Below are 24,071 nucleotides of genomic sequence, written 5' to 3' on the forward strand. Positions count from 1 at the left end.
CACTCTGATCAGGGGAACCCCTCTACCACTCGGTGTTGCCAACTCCCAAAAAATGACAGTCTGTTAGTCGCTGTACACTTACCTTCTGAATGTGCCTTGTATAAAGTTAACATTTTGGCCAGATATTTAACATCAACAAAGAATTTTATAGTTTTGATTAGCAGAATATGTTAAAATAAACATTTCTCAAGGAGCCTATTGTTTAACACAGGCACGGTGTGATGTGGAAGTGGCACTGTGCTCTGTTACAAACTCTTGAAGTGAAATATTGGCTGTAATTTTAAGTCAAGGTTAGACTTTCAGCAGCATATTAAAATTACTAGCCTAACACAATAAATTAACCCACTTTGCGAGCAAATGGAAGATAAATGTGAGGACAAAGAAGCTATATTTCATATTATCTGGCCAGTATAAGCAAAAACTGGAATTTTAGCTTGTTATTGTAGAAGATAATTTCTTCACCCTGACATATTTCAGTGGAAGGACCGTATTTACCTGAGTATAAAGAAACCCTGACTAAGGCTCCTTTGGAAAAATGTGTTCGTAACATATTCTGTCTAATCAAAATTTCAATGACTGTTACTGACCTAAGGCATCATATCTGCCTAAAAAGCTCATGTAACACATATTCTAAACTTGTCCATTCATTGATTGTCTCTATTTTGCTAATACAAGGAAAAATGAACAAAAAGAAATTGTTTACATTAATTTTAATCTTCATCCCCTTTTTTGTTTAGTTAGCCTGTTGTCTGTGGTATCACTATTTTAAAATGTCATAATCCTAACAGGACAGCTGTGACACTTATATCTTCTTTGTCACAAATATTTTGTGATTTCTGAAATTGTAATTAATGTGGGACCTCAGAATACAGGTTTTTTCCCCCTGAATGAATAGCGAATTTTGCTTCTCAGAGTATTAAAATGTGTCTTGCTCCCAAACATTTAATCTGCCCACCACTCTCTCGTCAGTTGTAGAGAAGTAGCAGCTGACACATCATTCCCAACATACCTCACGATAGTGTTGACAGCATTGCTTCACAAAACACTATGTGCACCACTAGCTCCAATCTAGACTTTTACAATCACCTGCAGAAATGTGTGCTTTTGTTGACTATTTGTCCAATTCTAAAGTCGGTTTGGTTCAGAGTAAAAAATGGATTAGAAACGTGGTAGATGATCATAAAAAGTCAAAGTATGCAATGTAGATGTCCATGGTTGCTGGCATGGTGACGTTTGCTGCCTGCGCCACACCGTCCCTCCCCACACACGATGTAGTTATCACTTCTGCTAGGGTGCAGGTCGTACATAACAGCAGCAGCTTCTATGTAAATAAAAAATTGCAGTCACGATTCAGTCCAGTACTTGAACTTTCGCTCATTCTGATCTAGTGACGTTTGTTGTACTATCTCCACAATTGGTTTTCCACCATAATTTATTCTTGCAATAACAATTGCTTTCAGTTTAATGTGACTTTTATTTGTTAAACATTTAATTCTGGATTAATTTTCTTTCTCATTTCATCTGAATACAACCATCTTGTTCTAAAGGTGGCAACATTTTCCCCTGGTGTTGTAAGGCATGAACAGTGATAGAATTTCTCATTTGATAAGCCATCTGTTATATCATTAATTTCTCGTAACCAAATAAAATATTGAGTTGGTTTCAGAGTCAAGTAATCTATTATGAGGGAAAGATTTTTGCCTTTGAATGTTACCCTTACGTAAAAAGTAACATGAATTTCTGTATACGGTAGCTGTAGAAGTACAAGAACTTGTATTGCAAAACTGTTCAAATACAACAAAAGTTTGTAAGTTCATGCACTTCAGTGCTATTTCTTTGGGTTTTTCGTAAAACTTTCAGTTTTTTAAGCAGAGCATTAGATTGTTGTAGTGGCTAGTTCATAGTTTCTTTACTATCCCTTGCACTAGCACCGCGCATCAAATGTCAAGATTGTTCGAGCAAGATCAATCCTGCATCGAGCACTCAGGCCTATCAGGAAATCTAGAGCTTATTCAAATGTAGTTATTGTGTGATAAATCCTACCTTTGGAATCCTTAAAAATAAATTTGTACGAATCCTCACTGACCAAAGTTTCATCTGTAAATGTAAAATGACTCCCTATAATCAGCCGTTAAACAATGGAAAAACGTTGAACTCAGCAGTAGTAGTTTAATCAGTGACTATAAGATGACCCCGTATTTTTCGATTGATGAATCTGTGGGGAAAAAAACCTCGTCTTATCAGGTAAAAATGGTAAATAATAAAAATAATTCGTTTGTAATTGCATAACAACTGAGTTGACATAATTCTAAAATTCTAAGCAGAGAGGAATGGCTGTCCAGTACGTACCTCCTGGAGACAAGAAGTTTAGTATTGCTGACACACACACACACACACACACACACACACACACACACACACAAGTAAAGGCTATGACGATTTCATTCCTTTTGAAGCTATTAGTTCCTCCCTCGCATAGGAGGGGGGGGGGGGGGGGGGCAGAGTGGAGAAAAGTAGAAAGGAAATGCATGTCAGTCAAACCCTAGAATGAAAGGGTATCACACATTGTGAGGACTCATTTCTCCGTGAAAAAGAACCAATAGTTTCAAAAACCAGTATAGTGTTCCCGCAGTTTTGTGTGTGTCTGTTGGTAGTATTCAACATTTCATCTTACGAAAGAAAGCACTGGACTGCTATCCTGTCTCATAAATTATTAGTTTTTACCATTCAATTTTGTTATGAAATATGAACAATAATGTGCATTAGACGCAAATCAAAGGCCAGAAGACGTGTTTAACTCCCTAAGTGTTTGCTGGCTCGGGACCTTAAAAAGACTATAGTTCACACTAAGATTAAGGGTTGGATGATCCACTTCTAATGACCTTGCTATTGAAGATTTTTAATCAAACCAGGAGTTGACCAGTTACTACAAAGACAGTTTTTATAACAATGAAAGCAATCAGTTATTGACAAACCAAAAAATTACTAACCAGGCAGCAGCAGAACTCGCACACAAGACAGTTCTAATTGGCAAGGTTTCAGAGCCATTGGCTCCTTCGGGCAGAAGGGTTGAAGGTGAAGGAGGGGTGAAGGAAAAGGACTGGCTAGGCAAAGCAGTAGATTTTGGGAAAGTCACCCAGAACTGTGGGTCAGGGGAGACTTACCATACAGGACGAGAAGGAAAGACTGATTGTTGGGGAGTGCACGAAACAAGGTTTGAAAACCTGAGAACTTAAAGGTGGAAGACATGGAAATATGCATGACAGAGATAATGATAAAACATCATGCATGAGTAAATAGCTAAGTGCATTGCATGTAACAAAGGTGGAAGCGAGGCAGTGATAAATAGACAAGTAAGACAGTAAAAGATGAAGAAAACTAAAACAAAGTGAAGGAAAGAGTGATTACTGTGAAGAAATGCTGAGATGAAAAAAATTAACGTAAATTAAGACCAGGTGGATTGTGACAACCAAGGACCTGTTGTGGTCTTGGTTCCCACCTGCAGAGTTCTGAGAAACTGCTGTCTGGGGGGAAGAAGCCAGATGGCACGTGTGATGAAACAGGCACCGTGGTCAAGATTATCGTGTTGTAGAGCATGCTCTGCAGTAGGATACGCAGTAGGATACTTCCAGCTGCCACTATACATCCCCTGCCTGTGCCCATTCATCATAATTGATAATGTGGTGGTAGTCGTGCTAATGTAGGCTGAACAGTGTTTACATAACAGCTGGTATAAGATGTGTGGCATTTCACAGGTGGCTCTCCCTTTGATAGTACATGTTTTTCCAGTTACAGGGCTGCTATAGGTGGTGGTAGGAGGACGCATAGGCAAGTCCTGCAGTGGGAATGGTCACAGGGGTAGGAGCCATACGGTAGGGAGATGGGTGCCAGAGGAGCAAAGGGTCTGACAAGAATATTGTGGAGATTGGGAGGGCAACAGAAAACTATTCTAGTTGTGGTGGGCAAAATTACAGACAGAATGGATCTCATTTCAAGGCATCATTTTTAGGAAGTCATGGCTCTGTCAGTGTAGCTGCTAAACACATTTCAGATCAGGATAATACGGAGTCGCCAGTGGTGTGCTCCAAAGTTTTTTAAGGGGTCAGCAGTACCAGGATTGGATGTGATGGCCCAGAAAATCTGCTTTTTAACAGAACTAACCCAATCATCCTGGCTGTCTTATAGTTGCTGGCTTCAATGCACCCGCTGAACATATATCTTCTTTAGCTGATCAACACTTGCAACCCATAGTACAAACACTCCCCTCCTACATCAAAGATACCAACCATTTCATCTGAATGTCCCACTCCCACCACATACCTTGCTGGTCACCATTGATGCCACTTCCCTGTATACTAACATTCCCCATGTACATGGTCTGTCTGCTGCCGAACATTTCGTCAGTCAGCTTCCACCCAATTCCAAACCTACAATAATCCTTCCTACTTACCTTAATCAACTTTGTTCTTACCAACTACTTCACCTTTTAGGGGCAGATGTACAAACACATCAGGGGTGCAGCCATGGGAACCAGGATGTCTCTTTCCTACACAAATGACGCATCGTGACTCACTTGGAGGTCACTTTCCTGGGATCCATGTCTTCAGCCCCTGGTTTGGTTTAGATACATTGATGACATTTTTACCACATGGAATTGTGAGGCTGACATGCTAAAAATTCCTGAAATCCCTGAAGACCTTCTCCCAATTAAATTTCACATGGTCCTGTTTCGAATCCCACGCCACTTTCCTCGATGTTGATCTCTTCGTCACCAAAGGCTAGTTACACACTTCTGCCTACATTAAACCTACCAACATACAGTACTTACATTTTGACAGTTGCCATCCTTTCCCTATCAAACGTTCCCTCACATACAGCCTTGGCATCTGAGTTAAAGTTACTTGTTTGGATGCAGATTCTTTACGGCATCACACTACAATTCTCATCTCAGCCTTCACGGAATGTAATTACCCCACCAGCCTAGTTAGAAAGCAGATTTCCCGGGCCATCACATCCAATCCTGGTACTGCTAATTCCTCCAAAAAAAAAAAAAAATTGGAGCATACCACTGGTGACTCAGTTTTATTCTGGTCTGGAATGTGTTTATCAGCTACTTCAACAGGGCCATGACTTCCTAAAATCATGCCCTGTAATCCTAAAATCATGCCCTGTAATTAGATCTATTCTGTCTGAAATTTTGTCCACCTCAACTGGAATAGTTCTGTTACCCTCTCAATCTCGACAATATTCTTGTCAGACTGTATCCTCCTCTGGCACCCATCTCCATTCCATATGGCTCCTACCCCTGTGATTGTCCCCTCTGCAAGACCTGCCCTGTGCACCCTCCTACCACCACGTATAGCAGCCCTGTAACTGGAAAACCCATACAATCAAAGGGATAGCCACCTGTGAAGCGACACATGTTGTTTACCAGCTGTTACGTAAACACTGTTTGGCCTCCATGGCACAACTACCACCAAATTATCAATTAGGATGAATGGGCAGAGGTTGTATAGTGGCAGCTCACAATATCCTACTGCAGAGCGTGCTCTACAACATGACAATCGTGACCACAGTGCCTGTTTCGCCACCCGTGCCATCTGCCTTCTTCCCCCAGACAGCAGTTTCTCAGAACTCTGCAGGTGGGAACTAAGACCACAAGAAGTCATTGCCCCCCCCCCCCCCTGGTCATCCACCTGGCCTTAATTTATGTTAATTTTTTCCATCTCAGCATTTCTTCACAGTAACCACTCTTTCCTTCACTCCATTTTAGTTTCCTACATCCTTCATTGTGTTACCTGTCTATTTTTCACCCCCCCCCCCCCCCCCCACACCCACCTCTTACATGCAATGCACTTAGCTATTAACTCATGCATGGTGTTTAAGTAATCTATGTCTGCATAATACCCTGTCTTCCACTTTTAAGCTCGTCTGCAGGTCGTGGTCTTGTGGCTAGAATTGTTGCCTCTGGATGATGGGGTCCTGGGTTCGATTCCTGGCCGGTTTGGGATTTTCTCTGCCCAGTGACTGGGTGTTTGTGTTATCATCACCATCATCATCATCATTTGTGACAGTGGCTGGATTACTCTGTGGAAAAAAAAAGGTATGTGTAAAAATTGGGACATTGTACGGGTGCTGATGACTGCACAGTTGAGTGCCCCACAGACCAAACATCATAATCAACCTTTAAGCTCTCAAATTTTCAAATCTCGTGTGATGCAGTCCCCAACAATCAATTTTTCCTTCTTATCCCATGCGGTAAGTCTCCCTGATCTGCGTTTCTGGATGACCTACCCCTTTTCCTAGACCTCTTCAGTCCTTTTCCTTCACCCCTCTTCCTTCCCCTTCAACCTTTCTGCCCGAAGGAAGAGCCACTGTCTCTGACAGCTTGCCAGTTACAACTGTCTTTCATATGTGTGTTCTGCTGCTACTTGGTGAGTAGATTTGTTGTCTATCCAATTAAATTATTAAGACTGTTTTTAGATAGAATTTACCTGTATAAAATTTGCAAGCATTTCAGGAAAATCATGTACTTACAATTTGGAAAAAAAAAACCTGATTTTCCACATTTCCATTCCTACTCCATTTGTCAGATAGGGTGCTGCAAACATACGCTATTTTATGGGCTGCTTCTGTTATTGAATAATACTCTGAAATAAAACCAACAGAGCAATATGTTGTTTTTAATTTTAACTGTTTGGGAATGAAAACCAAATATTTTCACAATAGCATTATTGTGAAGTATATTGCCTTTTGGAATGGAATGCCTTTATAGTTAAAGCATATGTAACATAAAGAGCTACATGCTGCTTTATAACAAATTTGACATAAGACATGTAAGTAACATGACATTAACTTTCTGTGCATTTTTACTTATTTGAGAGTCATATGCAGCTTAAGTTACAAGCAAGAATTTGTCTGTTTCCATTTTTGTGAAAAATCATTCTGTATATCTTACTTAAAGTGAAAGTGTGTGTGCATGCTTGATTCCACCAGATATCATAAATTGCAGATAGTCAATCAGTAACATGTTTTGGCTTCATGGAAACAAAATACAATTTTTAAGCAGTGCGGTCTTTCAAAAAACATTCAGGAAATTAGCATTCCGTGGGGAAGGATCAGTAATGTTGCTTCAGAGACCATACTCTGCGCTCAAGAAACGTGTAATTGACAGTCTTTGTAATTGCAGTTCTCATTGGGCATTTTGAACTTAGTTACTGCAACATATGTATGCTTCCATATCACATTTCAATTCGAAGCTATTCTTCAGGACAACAGCAGATGCATTTGAACTTACTTCTAATGCAGTATTTAATGGTGAGTCAAGACTAGGTAATAACAGGAAGTTGTCTGCATATTGGCTTAATGCATTTTGAAAAGTGACAACTTCACCAAGTACACATGATAGTTGACTGTACAACATAATGATCACAGAATCAGTAATTAATTTGATGACTTCACATACTGTGTTTGTATCATTCATTGATATGGAACTATTGGCATTAACTAGTAGAACTAAAGCTGGTTTTGTTTATACATTGTGAGGCAACAACTGTCAAGAACTTTTGGGTTAGGTTATCAGATGTAATACTTCATAATGTTTTCTGAGTCAACATGTTGCACAAAGTATTCAGCAGAGAGTTTGTGGCCAACAAAAATGTGATACTAATCTGGGAGGTGAGCCAATCCAGTACCTTGAAGCACACTGTCATAAGAACTTGTTATTGTAGAATGAGGGTTACAAGACATTTATTACTGGATCAGATTTAAAAACTGAAACAACATTTAAACATTTATTGTTGTGGAGCGAAAAATTTTGCAAGCGATATCACTGTAAGCGTCTTAATGTAAATGGGGTCAGCTACAAATAACAGATGAATCGCAATAAGATGACTACGGTTTGAGTTGCACAGTTTTGCCATCTGTGCTGTTCACTGTGTAAGACTGCTAAAGTTTGGCAGTCAACAGTTGTGATGCTGTTTATTAGGTAAGCCCATTTACCACGGCAAGCTCTACCATATGTTGGATGGAAAAATCAGTTTTCAATTGTCCTTCGACCAAAAACTGCATAAAAAGCAAAATTACATCAATTCCCAATTGTCATGAGGCTGGTGAAAGACATTCAGTATGCTGCCCACTTTTTCCAGCCACAAGTTGAAATCGAGAAACAGCATGTTCCACAAGAGATAGGAGTTTCTCGGGGGTCACATTTAGAATGCATTGTGCAGTGTGTCTTCAGTTAAACTATTTTTGAAATTGGAGCACTGAACACATCTTTCAAGTAACCCCACAGCCAGAAGTCACACGAATTAAGATAGTCATCTTGATTGCTGGGCTGTAGGGAAATGACTGATAATTCTAGCATTTCCGATGCACCTCTGCAGCTGTCACTTCACTGGCTGTGCAATGTGAGGAAGATGCTAAGCACACATTCATACTGTGAAAAGGTTGGAATGATGTGGTGTGCAAAATACTCTCTACGCATTTACCAGTGGCAGTACGGGTAACAGGACCCGCAGGACTTGTCTCTCCAGAAAAAATACAGCCCTACGACACACAATGCCATCAACCTGTGCCACACAGTCAGCTGTGCACAATGAAGTGCTATTAGTTGATGTGCTTGCAAACTTTCTGTTGACTATATTCTGCCTATTGACATGTCCTTGGAAGTGGAAATAGGTATCACCTGTCAACAGGATGTTCCATGGTCATACATTTTCTACTTATATGCAGTCAATAAATTCAAGAGTGAATGTTTGTCTTGCTAACATGTCAGCAGCAAAAGAACCTATCTGGTAGGATTTTGTAATCATTTTCTCCAAACCCTTAGCAAACACTGTACCAGTGCCTTTTTTATACTTTGAGTATCCAGAATTTTGGCAGTACCACTGTGCCTTTTCAGAACGTTGAAAGAATGGGACCTCTCCTAAAGTTGGCATCACCACCAGCAGCAATCGTCCTTGGGGGTGGGGCAGAAGGGTGAAACATGAAACATAATGAAATGCCATTCATTAGCAGTCCCCAGTCCTTGGTTACGACACTATTCCAAATACGAGGAGCATTTGAAAAGTCCGTGCAGACTGAGAGATGGCACCACTGGCAAGTATAGAGGTCATGTTTAGTTAGTAGCATCTTTGGAAAGAGCGCACGCCAAGTTTCAGCAATATTGGTCTATTTCTTTGTGTTTGGCATTTGTGTGTATCAAGGAAGTCAAGTGGTTGTCAAAAAATGGACAAAAAAGGATTTCATGTGTGATTAAACATTACTTTATGAAAGGCAAAATGCCTTGGGAAACTAAAGAGAAACTTGATAAATAATATGGTGACTGCATCTTCGATTAGAACAGTTTATAAGTGGTTTCAAAATTTTCGGAGTGTCCATATGGGCACAAGTGATGCTCAACGTTCTGGACACCCTGTGGAGGTTACAACTTAAGTAATCATTGATAAAATCCATGATATGGTGATGGATGACAGAAGAGTTTATGTGCGTGAGATTGCTAGTGCTGTGGGCATCTCGAATGAACGGGTACATAATATTTTGCATAAACATTTAGACATGAGAAAGCTATCCGCAAGATGAGTTCTGCGATTGCTCTAGTTTGACCAAAAACAGAATCATGTGAAGTGTTGCAAGGATGATTTGCAGCTGTTCAGGAAGAATCCACAGTACTTAGTGTCGTTTCATCACAGTGGATGAAACATGGATACATTACTATATTCCTGAGACCAAACAACAATCTAAACACTGGGTTACCATGGGAGAATCCGCACAAGAAAAGGCGAAGACCATTCCTTTGGCCGGAAAGGTTAAGGCGACTGTCTTTTTGGGATTTGCAAGGGATAATCCTCATAAACTATCTGGAGAAGGGTAAAACTATCTGGAGAAGGGTAAAACTATTACAGATGCATATTATTCATCATTATTGGACTGTTTAAACTCAGCTGCAAGAAAAACGCCGGCGATTGGACCACAATAAAGTCCTTTTCCATCACAACGATGCACCTCAGCAGGTGTGGTCACAAAATTAATGGAAATAGGATTCCAACTGGTTTCACACATTCTCCAGACTTGGCTCCCTCGGACTACTATTTGTTCCCTAATTTGGAGAAATGGCTGGCGGGACAAAGATTTTATTCAAACGAGGTGGTGATTGCAGCAATTAATAGCTGTTTTGTAGACAGTTCCTATTATTCGGAAAGGATCTACAAATTAGAACAGCGTTGGATGAAGTGTATAAGTCTAAAAGGAGACTATGTCGAAAAATAAAAAAGGTCTACCAAAACATGTAAGTAGTTTTTATTTTTGCATGGACTTTTCAAACCCCCCTCGTACAGGTGTCAGTGTTGTGCTAATGGCAGTCTGTGGAAGCGATGGTAATTTCCTAGTTCGGTTGCTGCTAGTCTCTGACCAGTGGTAAAGGACGACACAGGCTGCAGGGAGTCTGTTACCTATTCCAAATTGCAGGCACAGATGTGAACAGGTCGCAGTGTGCTTGGTGCAGTATACAGTGGTCCTTCCTTGGGTAGTCTGAAGTCACGGGATACCTGTTAATATTCTCAGACCACCTTTCTTCTGGCATAGTACAGCAACTTGACAGGGCATGAACTCAACAAGTCATCAGAAGGCCCTGGCAGAAATATTGAGCAATACTGCCTCAATAGCCGTCCATAATTGTGGAAGTGATGCTGTGCAAGATTTTGTGCACAAACTGACCTCTTCGTTATGTCCCATAAATGTTCAATGGGATTCATGTGGGGCATTTGAGGTGTCCAAATCATTCACTTGAATTGTCCAGAATGTTCTTCAAACCAGTCAAGCATGAAAGTCAGCAGGTGGTCTCAAAGTAGTCAAACACAAATATTGCCAGTCAGTGATCATTTTGCTTGGGCCAGAGGACCCAATCCATTCTATGTAAATGCAGCCAACACCATTCTGGAACATCTGGAGCAAAACCAGCTTGTCCAGTGCTTTGTCGACAACCTGGGGTCATGGCTATGTGGGGCCGCACCACACTCGAACCCTACCAACAACACTTAGCAACTGGAACTGGGTCTCATCTAACCAGACGCCATTTCTCCAGTCGCCCAGGGCCCAACCAATATGGTCACAAGCCCAGGAGAGACGATGCAGGTGATGTTGTGCTGTTAGAAAAGGCATTTGCTTGGATCCTCTGCTGCCATATTCCATTAGCGCCAAATTTCTCCGCACTGTCCTAATGGATACGTCCATTGTCTATTCGACATTGATTTCTATGATTACTTCACACAGTGTTGCTTGTCTCTTAGCATTGACAACTCTACGCAAATGCCACTGTTCAGTCATTAAGTGAAGGTCGTCTGCCATTGCAATGTCTTTGGTGAGAGGTAATCCCTGAAGTTTGGTATCCTCAACAAACTCTTGACACTTAGGATCTTGGAATATTGAATTTCTTAAGGATTTCTGAAATGGAATGCCCTATCGTCTAGCTCCAACTACCATTCCGCATTCAAAGTCTGTTAGTTCCCATTGTGTGGCTGTAATCACGTCAGAAATCTTTTCACATAAATCACCTGAATAAAAATGACAGCTTCACTGATGCCCTGTCCTTTTATACCTCGTGTATATGATACTACAGCCATTTGTATATTTGCATATTGCTATACCATGACTTTTGTCATCTCAGTTTCCTTCTTAATTCCCTTTATTACTCCACATTATTTCTGGTTTCTCTTTATAACAATCTCATTCTGTCCTTATCCTTTTCCTCTGTTGTTAAACTAAAATCTTCAGCCATGCATTCCCAAACTCCTGTGCTTCTCATGGCTGTTGTTTCTTCTGCAGCATCCTTAATGGCTCTTTCAATCCTGTTCCTCCTTTCGCCTACTGACTGACTCTTCAGTACACAGTTCCCTACTTCATTTAGTTGGTATTTTTATTTATTTATTTTTCCTATATTCTGGTTTGACCTGTTTTCTTTCTATCTTTCCTATTAACTATCAATAGTTTATCAAGATTGATGTTACCACAAAATGATTCATCACAATTTGGTTTTCTGTAGCTCAGTATGCCTAAGACTGAGGAGTAACTCCACTTCTACATATAACTCTGCAAACCACTGTGAAGTGCATGGCAGAAGGTATCTCCCATTGTACCAGTTATTGGGGTTTCTTCCCATTCCATACACACATGGAATGCAGGAAGAATGATGGCACTAATAATTCTAATCGTACTCTAACATTCGCTATGTAAATAATAAGTGAGGGATTATAGTATATTCCTAGAGTTATCATTTAAAGTGAGATCTTGAAACTTCATTAAGACTTTCTTGTGATAGTTTACATCTGTCTTGGTCTTCCATTTCAGTTCCTTCAGTACCTCTGTGACACTGCCAGGAATTATACCAACCTGTGACCAATCGTGCTGCCCTTTATTAGTGTTTCTTCCCTTTCCATTTCACATCCCCACAGTTACACCCTGGTATTTGTATGAGTCGGTCACTTCTGACAGTGACTCATTGATATTAACAGTCATAGCATACTGTGTTTTTCTCATTTTGTAAAGTGCACAGTTTTAAGTTTCTGAGCATTTAAAACAAGTTGCCAATCTTTGGACCACTTGGAAATCTTATACCTGACTAAATTTATGAAGCTTCTTTCAGGCAGTACTTAGTTGTAGACAACTGCATCATCTGCAAAAAGTATTGGGTTACTGTTAATATTGTCTGCAAGGTCATTGATATACAACATGAACAGCAAGGATCCCAACATACTTCCCTGGGACACACCCAAAGTTACTTCTACTTCTGGCGATGGCCCTTCATCAAAGAGAACATGCTGCATCCTACCTACTAAAAAGTCCTCAATCTAGTCACAAATTTCAATTGATACCCCATATGCTTGAACTGTCGACAAATAAGCATAGGTGTGTACTGAGTCAAATGCCTTTTGGAAATCAAGAAATACTGAATCTGACTGCCTTGAGCCAAACTTCCAGCATGCAATGTGAGAAAAGTAGGAGTTGGTTTTCATATAATCGATGATTTCGGAATCCATGCTGGTTGGCATTGAGGTGTCCTTCACCATGTCCTTCAGTGATCACACATCATCAGAGGCTTTTCATGTCACTTGTGTGTCCTACCAGGACTGGAATAACACAAAACACAGTCAACACTAATACACTCTGATTGCCATTCTATCTGTCGCAGAGAATTGCAGGTGTGTACACATACAAAGCTACATTGATGGCTCACTATGCCTTCTGGGTGCTGCACTTTCTCAAACAGCGTATAATGCTTAAAGTAAAGTCTCTCTCTCTCTCTCTCTCTCTCTCTCTCTCTCTCTCTCTCTCTCTCCCTCCCCCCCTCCCTCTCCCCCTCTCCCCAAGGCCAGTTTTAACAATTCTCAATTTGATGAAATTGTTTTATTTGGATGGAGGAAGATATAGTGATATAGTTAAAAAAAAATATATGAAAATAAGATTGTTTTACTGGATCCAGAGACCAGCTACATTAGTAGAGGATCTGTCTGAGGAAGAATTTCAGGAAAATTGTGATGGGGACCTTTCTGCTTCTGCAACAAAGTACTTAGTGTTGGTTAAAATCAAATGTGTTCAGAGTGCTGATAAAAATATTTAGATCCCAACATTGAATTTAAATTTTGCAGACTTTCTTTTTGCGCCTGTCAAAAGCAGTTCATGTGTGGAAGTTTAAACCCTGAAATTTAGTTTTATGTGAAGATTCTCTTGTTATAGAGATACATAATATTATTCTTATTTAATCAAGTTCTCTTACAGTTCATTACTGTTTAAAAAACCACACAGAATTATTTGATTTCGTGAGATGAAATGAAAAATACTGCAGACTTCATTTAGCGCAACAAAATCAATGAGGAGTATTTAAACAATATTTGAATAATTGTAAAATAAATATCATGTAACCAACATTAAAAATTTCAATTTATTTGCGCCTTAAATCTCAGTTTAAACTACGGGTCCCACAGAGCCCATCTCATGGTATATGTTGCAGAGAAGTTGTCTCAAGAGTTCAACATTAATCACTTCTATCCAGTATTGTACTGTCTTGATACAATGTCTCATTGCCAAAATACGGTTAAGGGTACAATAATTGCGGATATATGTAATGAGGAAGTGAAGAAGTGAGATATTTCTATTTGAAGTTGGTAGATTTTTTTTCCATCTGGCACTGCATTGGTGCTTTTGATGTTTTATATTATTTTATTAAAGAGAGATTGCAAAAAATCAAAAAGATATGTGAAACAAACAGTTAGGATAACTTCAGCTCTTTGGAAAAGTAACAAATTTTTTCACTCTTTCACTTAAATATCTGTTCATTTATCCTTGTAATTCAAAATTTTATTTCTATCTTTACATTTCTTTTGATGTTTCGCTTTTCAGGTACAACAGAAAGTATTGATAAACATAAATATTCGCCCGATTAAGCCCATGTAAGTAGCTCAGGCTAAGCTTGAGTATGTTACATATGACTTAGCACTTGCTAAGGCCGTTGTTGAGAGAGTCATTTTTTCTAAGAATGTCATGAGAACTAATGTTTGTCATTAACCAATTGTTTCTCTTTGTGGTGTAAAAATAATGTATATCTTAAACTAAATCCACTGCAGTTTTGTGTGTCTTTTCTTAAAAATTACGGCCTGTACAAATAGTATGCTTATACAACCAGCAGAAGTTGGGTTGAATGCAATTTGCCTTTTAGTATGAAGTCCTGTAAGCCTAATGATAGTTCACTAACTATTTAAATAATGAACACCATATAAGATTAATTGCACCAATATTGAGCAGTGTGTAATTGTCACACAAATGTTTGTACACACACACACACACACACACACACACACACACACACACACACACATCTTCTGCTTTTAACAATGTTGTGAACAGGTCCAGAGCTCATTCTTCACTTTTTTGGTTCTTCAATATCCTACGTCTCTGTAAAGTGAAACAAACATGAGTCTGTAAAGTGGTTTGCATTACAGCATTGTCTATGACTTTTTTTGTCAGTGTCTCCGTGTCCCACATAATCTGTAAAGCAATAAAACACAGCAAAGAAATTTTGCTCATATCTGTATCATATAAATGAAAGAGCAGCCCAAAATAAAACTTAAATATTTAACAAGCAAAAAGGGAAAATTTTGTAACCTTCATCCAGTTACTGCTCAAAGTCTAATTCATATGACTACAAATGCATGCTTTTACTATGTCATCTTTCATGCATGCACTTTGTTTTTGTGAGGATACATTTCAGATGCCACAGGTTACCAATACCCAGTGATATATTTGGATATGTTGCAGTACGTTAATGAATAATCAGTTTCGAAAATTTAAGTATGTAGATGGCACCTTGGTTAGCTGCTGTAGTATACAAGGTGTCTTCTGGCAGTGTATGCTAATGGACTCTGCTAGACTAAATTTTTCTACTGTTTGACAAAAGATTGTTTCTGTCATGCTGATATATTATCTCATGATTGATTTTTTATAATACATATCATTGTTACATGATAACCAGTAAGGCTGTAGTAAAACACATCGCTTAAGAGTATCATATAAATGATTAACATATTGCCATAATTTTCACTGATAAGTGTATAGGCAAATAAGCAAGAGAGGGCATTGCTATGGTTTAGGACAAACCCTTCAGAGCTGACGGAATACATGTGCGTATATATCAAATTAGTCACTCCCAGGAGAGACTATGCTAATATCATGTAAACATCACCTCTAGTCTTGATAATGGCCTCAGTTATGTGAGGAGTGTCCACAAATTTCTTCATGTGCGTAACATGTAACTGAATTCACTTTGATGATTGTTCTGGAGAGCTACCAAAATGTGTGGATGTTCGGGTTATCTGGATACTTCCCACTAACACCAACCTGTCAGAACTCCGGAGATGGGAACTTGCCCTTCAGCATATCCTCTCTTCTCACTATCCGCCAGACCTCAATCTCCGCCAATTTCAATTTGCCGCCGCTCATACCTCACCTGTCTTTCACACAACATCTTTGCCTCTGTACTTCCGCCTCGACTGACATCTCTGCCCAAACTCTTTGCCTTTACAAATGTCTGCTTGTGTCTGTATATATGCGGATGGATATGTGTGTGTGTGCGAGTGTATACTTGTCCTTTTTTCCCCCTAAGGTAAGTCTTTCCGCTCCCGGGATTGGAATGACTCCTTACCCTCTCCCTTAAAACCCACATCCTTTCGTCTTTCCCTCTCCTTCCCTCTTTCCTGACGAAGCAACCGTTTGTTGCGAAAGCTTGAATTTTGTGTGTATGTTTGTGTTTGTTTGTGTGTGTATCGACCTGCCAGCGCTTTTGTTTAGATATATTTTTCCCACGTGGAATGTTTCCCTCTATTATATTCACTTTATTGTTCAATATACACCTCATTGCTGTAGCCTCGGAGTCGCCCGGTTGCTATGAAGGCTGTAGTACAATCTGCTATCGTCAGTGGTAGACTGTGTTGCTAGAGATCACTGTCAGTCAGCATCGACACCTGACTGCCGGCCTGGCAGGTGTCCACATGCCAATTCAAAGGCACTTTCCATGGGGCAGATCAAAGAAGGTGTGACTGAGGTGCATGTATAATTGATTCACATGCCACCCTGAGAATGCTCGGTCCCTCTCTGGTCATTGCCCGAATTGTCCCTTCAGGAGGACCATGGTATTGGATGCCATGAAGTCTGATGTGATGTATGTTGATCGTGGCCTGCCGGTTAGGTATGCCCTCTGGCCTGTACAAAGCTGAAGGGTCAAAGCATCTTGAGGCCTGAACTGAAACTGTGGTGGGAGGACCCATGGCCTACCCATTAGTGGTAGATACATTCCTGGACTTCAGCGTCAGTTAATTGTGGTTGTGGAATTGCTATCATTACACCAGACATACTGTGTATGACTGTCACAGGGTGAAAATACTGGAACAATCTTATACAAAATGTTAACAATAAAATAATCAGAGAATTGGGTGCAAGTGACAAGAAATTTGCCGTAAATCCTAGCCGCACCGTCTGAGGTGCCTTGTCATGGTCCGTGCGGCTCTCCCCCTCCCCCAAGCCCGAGAGTTTGGTCCCCTAAGACCATACCACAAATTTGCAAATTTTTCCATCAATCCTACTGATTGACTGTCTAAGCTAGCTGGTCATGTTATTTATCCTGAACTGAGAGAAGGTTTTGCTGAGACACACTAGTTACATTAACTTAATTGGTCCAGTTTATTACAAGTGGTCAGCTGTCTCTGGCTCTGCTACATTTGCTTAATTTGCTTGTCAGTAGTTCTAACTGCTCCGTCAGGTCACTGATAGGTGTTGTTGCATCCTATCTGTTGCATCTTATTTAACATTTAAGAGGGCAATGAAGGCAGTTTCGTGTGTGCTTGTCTTACAATTTCTCGCTTAGCTCTCACAAGTGTTCATGTTGCACTCTTGCTGACCAGCTGTGTCAAAATATTTATGCCTTGCATCTGACTTGGGTTGACACATCCCTACACTGAAGCAGTGCTGGGGTGTGGGTAATGGTAATGAATTCTTATTGACGTGATAAAGTTGAAAGGTGAATTGACCTTCAAAGAGTGAAAGATTTTAATTTTAACACTATGGTAATATTGGCTGGCAGCGTAGTTGGAAAAAAAGTGTAAAATATTGCTGGAATTGCTGTATTAGAATAGCACTCTGTGGTATGTCTGAAACCTGATTTCACATCTTTTGAAGATGAAAAAAGTTTAACATACTCTAGTTGTAGTTTCAAATGTTGTGAAAACAGATTTGTCATCCATACTTAAATGTAATAATATATGGAGAAGGAAGTACTTGTAAAGATTGCTTTAACTAGGTTGGAGAAGTTTTATAATCGGTGAAACTGTAATGACACATCAGATAGTATCTGATGAGTAGTCCCACTTCTATAAACAAGACTTCCTGTGAACACAAATGAATAGTGTGGAAATAGTTTATAGTGGGTAAAATTTAAAAATTTTACTAGTTTGTGAGAAATGTGTGTGTTTAGGTTGCAAGCGTTGTTACTCTTAAATTCTGAACTAGTGCGTCTTGAAATGAAGGGTGTTTCAAAAAGAATGTATGTATTTATATTGAATCTTAAGACAAACAATTCTGAAATTTCAGACACACATTTATGAACTGCTCATGTTTTAGAGTACAGATATTCAATATGTCCTCCATCATCAACACGAATAATACTGCATCAGTACTCAAATGCCTCCCACACTCAGGTAAGCACAAGTGGAGAAGTGTTAACTGCCAGCTGTTTGATGACCAATCCAGTGACTCAGTCTAGTTTCATTCAGATATTCCCATACATGGTGACTCCATTGAGGGGGTGCTCCATATTTGTAAAAATGAAGCTGTCCTCATTCAGCCTCGGAGGCAACAAGTTTTGTAACATAACAAGATATTGTTGGCCGTCAACCTCTTTGCTGGCAGTTTTACTGCAAATTCTCCCATTTCAGAAGGTGTTAATAATGCTAACACAGGAATACCTGACAAATTACTATGTCTTTGTCAGACTGGTCATTCCTTGCATAGGTTGTTTTAAACGATGGTCCCAAACCCTCCTCTGCTCTGGGTGGGTAGTTGCCTTTGCTCACATCTTCTGTTGTTTATTCTCTTCCCCTCCCCCTCCCAGTTGATTCACTTCTCAAGATCTTTTTGGAGAATAAACATTTTGAATGGTTCCACTTAATGCTTTGCAAGGTTGTAGACCATAGTAAAATATAGTTGATCAGTGTTTAATGTGATTTTATTCTGTGTTTTTGCCCCGCTGCTGCTCATGTTCATTGATATGCGTAGATGCCAGAATTATTTCAATCCCTGTGTTACCATATCCTATCCATTTTAGATGTTCAGCTGGTTATTCTTTAGTACTAAAAATTCATTTCTTACTCCTTTGCTTCATTTATTCCTGGTCAAGTACCTCAGCCTCTCAGTCATATTTAATTTTTATTGATTTTGTCTGAGATGATGATTGTCAAGGACAGTCTTTACCATTGACATATGCTTCTCTTCACTTGTTTAAGGGTAAACTTGAATAACATTGTGTGAAACAGATGATATTTCACATTGTTAAATCTCATCTTTCCCACATTATTTTTGCACATATTGGTCATAAAGAGTCTCATATTGTACCAAAATATCCTCAGAATTCATATTATTGAGGAAAAGACCTTGTTTCACAAAGCACCTAGCAGAACCTGCGCACGTTGGTCTATCGATTACTCATATGATTTTGAATGCATCCCTGTTGGTTTTTGAACATTTTTGATCAAATTCTAACTTGATTTCTGAATGAATCGTCAGTTGATTTCTGAATGTGTGCATAGTGTATGTGACGTCTCTGTCAGTGGAATCCCCGTCTCATCTAGAAATAAACTTTCCTGCAGACAAAAGGGGACGTGTCTATACAAGCTGAGCGAATAAAGCTAAAAGGATGAATGACAATCGCTGTTTATGTGGTTGACTGGGTTTGCAAATGATGAGCGTTGTTATAATTACTAGCGAATTCCATTGATTCAGACTGCCACAGTGGAAATAAACGACTAACAGATTACGTATTGTCTTCTCCGTGTAGCCAAGAAAATGAAATTTTGACGGAAAATTTTTGGCCAGATCGCTACACCACTAAGGGCCAACTATACAGTCCCTGGCTAGCAGCCGCTAAGTTCTGTTCTGGGAGTATCGCGGAAAACGCGTTGTACAAACACGTAATAATGCCTAACCAGAGAATAAATGCAGGGTAATAAAACCGGTGATTGTGGCAGGGTTTGTGAAATTAATCACAAAATAAATTTTGACACTGGCAGGAATAGTTACAGAATTAGTGATGACAGGATTGTTTGTTAAGAACGAGGAGGGTGAAGAAACAGGGACTCTCACAAATTACGGAAGCATATGAATATTTAAATTTTTATATGAATTTCGTGCTACTACTTTTCAATCTCATGCTTCAGAAGCTAGAGTGTATGAATGAAATGTGAAACTTTTTGCTTGTAGTAGGCCTAATAGGCATTCGATATTGGTATTTCATGAATTATATTCTGTCGTGTTATAAAAATGACCATTTGTGCCAAAACAGCCTCGTTTATTTGCTGTATGTAACAATGATGTTATTAATACAAATGAGATAGAATACTTGAAAGTAAAGTACTACAGGCTTGTTTCGTTTTATCTAGCAGACTGACAAAATACACATAATCAGATTGAGAAACCACACCAGTCTTGGTACTATTTGTATTAACAACAGCTTTTCTAGTATTAGGTAACGACATTTCGTTTTTTCATGTAGCAAAATGTTAACAAACTTTGATAGGGTAATAGATTCTTTCCCAAAAAGGAAAGTATGCCATATAAAGCTGTGACAAAATTAGAGAGAAAAAAAAGCTAGGACTTATGGATTGAAGAATTGTGTACTGTCTTGCTTGTCTCATGTCTTTACTCGTTTTATGTATCCTATATTTAATTTTATGTCACACAAAACAGCAAGTTATTAGCTAACAGGCACTAAAGACTGCAAGTTTTCTGAAGCGTTCTTGTTCTGGAGATCTTTTGAAGAGGGTCAGGATGCCAAACAGGCTGACTGGGAGCAGGAGAGGCACCACAGGACATTTTAATTTCCACTGGCTTGAATGTAGTTTGATGGCACCCATTACAAAATATTACACGTTTGAATTGCACAGAGCAAAATACAGAGACGTGTAATGGAAGAATGCTTTGTGAAGAGGCGTGGCACTGCACTTCAGCACACTTGAGACCAAATAACATGTCTTAAGTTCCCTTCAACATATATCTTTTATGTATCAGACTCTTCAGAAAGACGTGCGCTACAAAATGAAGATATTTTTGAAAAATCGATTTTTTAAATATTTGACGTCCTACCTCAAACACTCGAGGGAGGGGGAGAACCACTATCTAATATTGCCCGGGTTCGGAAATATTGTAGATCTGAACCTGATGCACAGATCAGTCTGAGTTGTAGTAGGAGGTGGTAGTCTCCATGTGACCTGCGTTTACGTTAAGTGATTTTGCTATTTCCTCTTCGTTTATTCCTCTCACGTCAAATGAAAAGAAAACGGATTTCTGTGGCCAGGAACTAAAATACATTCACATAATTACGGAAGGCTAAAATATGTTATTAGTTTCAGATTTTATTTTGTTTCCACCTTTGACAGGGAAGCGTTCATCGCCTTGCAGAACAATGAAGTTATTTTTGTCAATTTGTTAAAGAAATTTGACTTTCATTAATCTTTCCTGCTGAGGCAGGCAATTTATTTGAAACGAAGTGTTTAATTCCACACCATTGGCTAGTTTCAACTGTTAGCTGCATTTTAAGTTCACGTTTTCATCTTCTAGCATGTATGGTTATTATGCCATAATAAAGAACCTAACATGAGATAATACTGTAGTGATACTCCAAGAAAATTTACATCTGAATCTGGACATATGAATGTGCACTATAAGCCGATTTATGCATTTTAGTATTGTTCACAAAATGCCCATGCTCTTGGTGTATCCTCGAATGTCTTGTTTATGTTATGACATAACGTAAGATCTTTCAATGTTTTATACGTGCGAACGTACGGGCTTCCTGCATCATCGTAGCTGCGCAAGTGCGGCGACGCCTGTCATCTGGCGCAACTGCTGAAATTAATCTATTTCTAACAGGTCGCGGGAAAATATTCCAAATTGTTGTTAAAGAAGCATACCTTTCAAGTAAAGTAAATTTCCTTTTACACAAGATGAACTCTGTGCATGAATGTCTGATGAATTTCTTAAATCACAGGGCGTTTGACTCTCATTCAAAAATCAAATCTTTGAGGATGACCATTTAGAATATTTTCAAGCCCAGAAGATTAGACATTTATGTAGTTGTCAAAATTTTTACTGGCACATTTTTGTGATGTGTCTTAAAGTTTAACACGCAAAGAAAAGATCAACATCATGTGTGAAAGCTTAGCTTCTCTTGCAGCTTATTAATCTTAGAGACCATTACTATACGTAAAAGCTTTCTTTTGTTGTAGCGACACTCGATGTAGCAATTTAAACCATTACATTTTCCTATTTGTGTGTTCACACTACTTAACTGTGATATTCCTATTGGCTGACTACATCACGTGTCCTTTGCTCTGAATATCCGCTGTCATTGGCTGGTGAGATCGCATGACACGAGCTACAACTGGCTTACAAAACCGCATCGCAGTCTCTATTTCAATCCTTGGGAAGGTAACATGTGGTGTTTGGTGGAATTCGAATTTATACTTTCGTAATACGAAAATATGCAGTGTACATGTTGCTGCACGTCGGACATCTTTCCAAAACGTGCTTTCTCCCCTGAGTTTCATTTTCTAAGTGCCGGGAAATTCTATGCCGGTGTATAAATCCACAACCATTAAAAGGATTGATAAGTTTCACAGTTCCGAGGAAAAGTATACTGTTACTTGACACAGAAAAAGTGTATTTTCGTCTGGGAGAAAGTGTATTTTTAACCAGAAATCCTGGAAAAATCCAGGTTACTTTACCCTGCATAATATTTTTGGATATGAGTATCTGAAGCAGTGGTGTTGGGCATTTCACTGTGATTGATTTGAAGTAATGCTCTCTTGAGTTTCTATTTTAGATATTTTACCACCAAGAGCAATTAATCCTTAGCCTGTGACCCATTATAAGGCGAGCACACCCGACATTTTAACAATTTAAGAAATGACCTGCTAAATTGAAATGTATTTGTACCATTGTATAATAATATATAACTACAAGAAGGAATTGTGCAAAATGGTTGCCACATTTGGTGAATACTGACTGTAGGCAACTGTGAAATATAATTTCTTAAATGTTTGAACAGCATTAAAACTGTACTGCGCAGATATGTTACTGTGATAGTCTGGGTCCTCTTTGTACCAGAAATCAATAAGCAGTGAAACAGTATTGACAGCCTTGCACAAGTAAACGTTAAGCTGATTTAATCTGTTAGAAAGGTTATGTCCGTTGTTTCCTAGGAGTACAAGAACAACCTGCAGTTTGAGGAGGGGGGAAAATAACAACTGGTAAATTTGTCCTAAAGTCTCCAGGATAAGTTGGTAAAAAATGAATGACGCATAAAATGTAAAAGGTCAATGGAGAGACCCCACACGTATTTCCACACAAGAAATTTGTTGCTAAAAATCATGGGGTACCCAGTGAGAAAAAGTTACAGTAGCCAAGGTGGGTATTTTGTGGACTTTCACAATAATTTCGTGAATGGGGAACTGAAAATTCAAAAAATTGGGCACGGTGTGATTACCAAAAACAGGGATCCTAAGCTATTCTCTCGTTGCTCTCATCTCTCTGTCTACTTGTAAGTTCATAGATTTATTGTAGATATAAAGGGTTTGTAATGTATTCCTTTCATCCATGTGTTAAGAAAATTGCAGCCAACTTTCTTCGCTTATTTTATAAGCCTAACTTGCTGATATGAAACACAATTTAGTGATTCATTATGTTTGTGTGCATATTGTTTTGTTTGTTTTCCATTCAATTTAATGCTGTAACAACCCATTGGGTGCAATGGGTAACTACCATGAGAGGATTTTTCTTCTTAGAAATGCTAATGGTAGCAGCTGATAAGTAGTTCAGGTTAAAACTGCTTTTGTTGGTGACAGGTGACACTAGTTATGAAGCCATGGTCGTTGCATGACCTGCATGATTATTGGCTATACATTACTCTCTTGGTCAGTGTTTGTATCTATATATTAATTGTAAGTCAAGTATTTTGCATTATCCTTGTTTTTTTCCTCTAGAGTATCTCCTGAACATTTATGTAGTTCGTTATGTGTATGAAGTATCATTTATGGCTTGAGTGCAGTGTAATTGCCAACATAATTCTGGCTGTTTTTTGCCTGCTTGCAGAATCCCCCCCCCTCTCCCCCCTTCCTCCTTCCCCCACTTTCCTACCCTCACCCCAACATCACTTGGTAAAATCATTTTGCAAAGTGTTGCTTGACTGCTTGCCTGTCACCATTGACTGAATGATTGCTGTTTCTGGTTAACAAAACACAATTTCGAGGTAAATTTCC

General features: G+C 39.1%; 1 protein-coding gene across 3 annotated transcripts in view; it reads left to right on the top strand.

Annotated features, from left to right (window-relative positions):
* Positions 1-24,071, top strand: part of LOC126162079 (myeloid leukemia factor) — a 145,491-nt gene that overhangs the window by 118,641 nt on the left and 2,779 nt on the right. Inside the window, exon 7 of one of the 3 annotated variants that reach the window (XM_049918353.1) lies at positions 14,395-14,444. The exons of the other annotated variants lie outside the window; for them this stretch is intronic. Within the exon in view, the coding sequence (XP_049774310.1) occupies positions 14,395-14,413 (19 nt within the window). The 3' untranslated portion in view covers positions 14,414-14,444. The remainder of the gene's footprint in view (positions 1-14,394; positions 14,445-24,071) is intronic. 3 annotated transcript variants of the gene reach the window in all.

Source organism: Schistocerca cancellata, chromosome 2 (assembly GCF_023864275.1).
Source record: "Schistocerca cancellata isolate TAMUIC-IGC-003103 chromosome 2, iqSchCanc2.1, whole genome shotgun sequence".
NCBI lineage: Eukaryota > Metazoa > Arthropoda > Insecta > Orthoptera > Acrididae > Schistocerca > Schistocerca cancellata.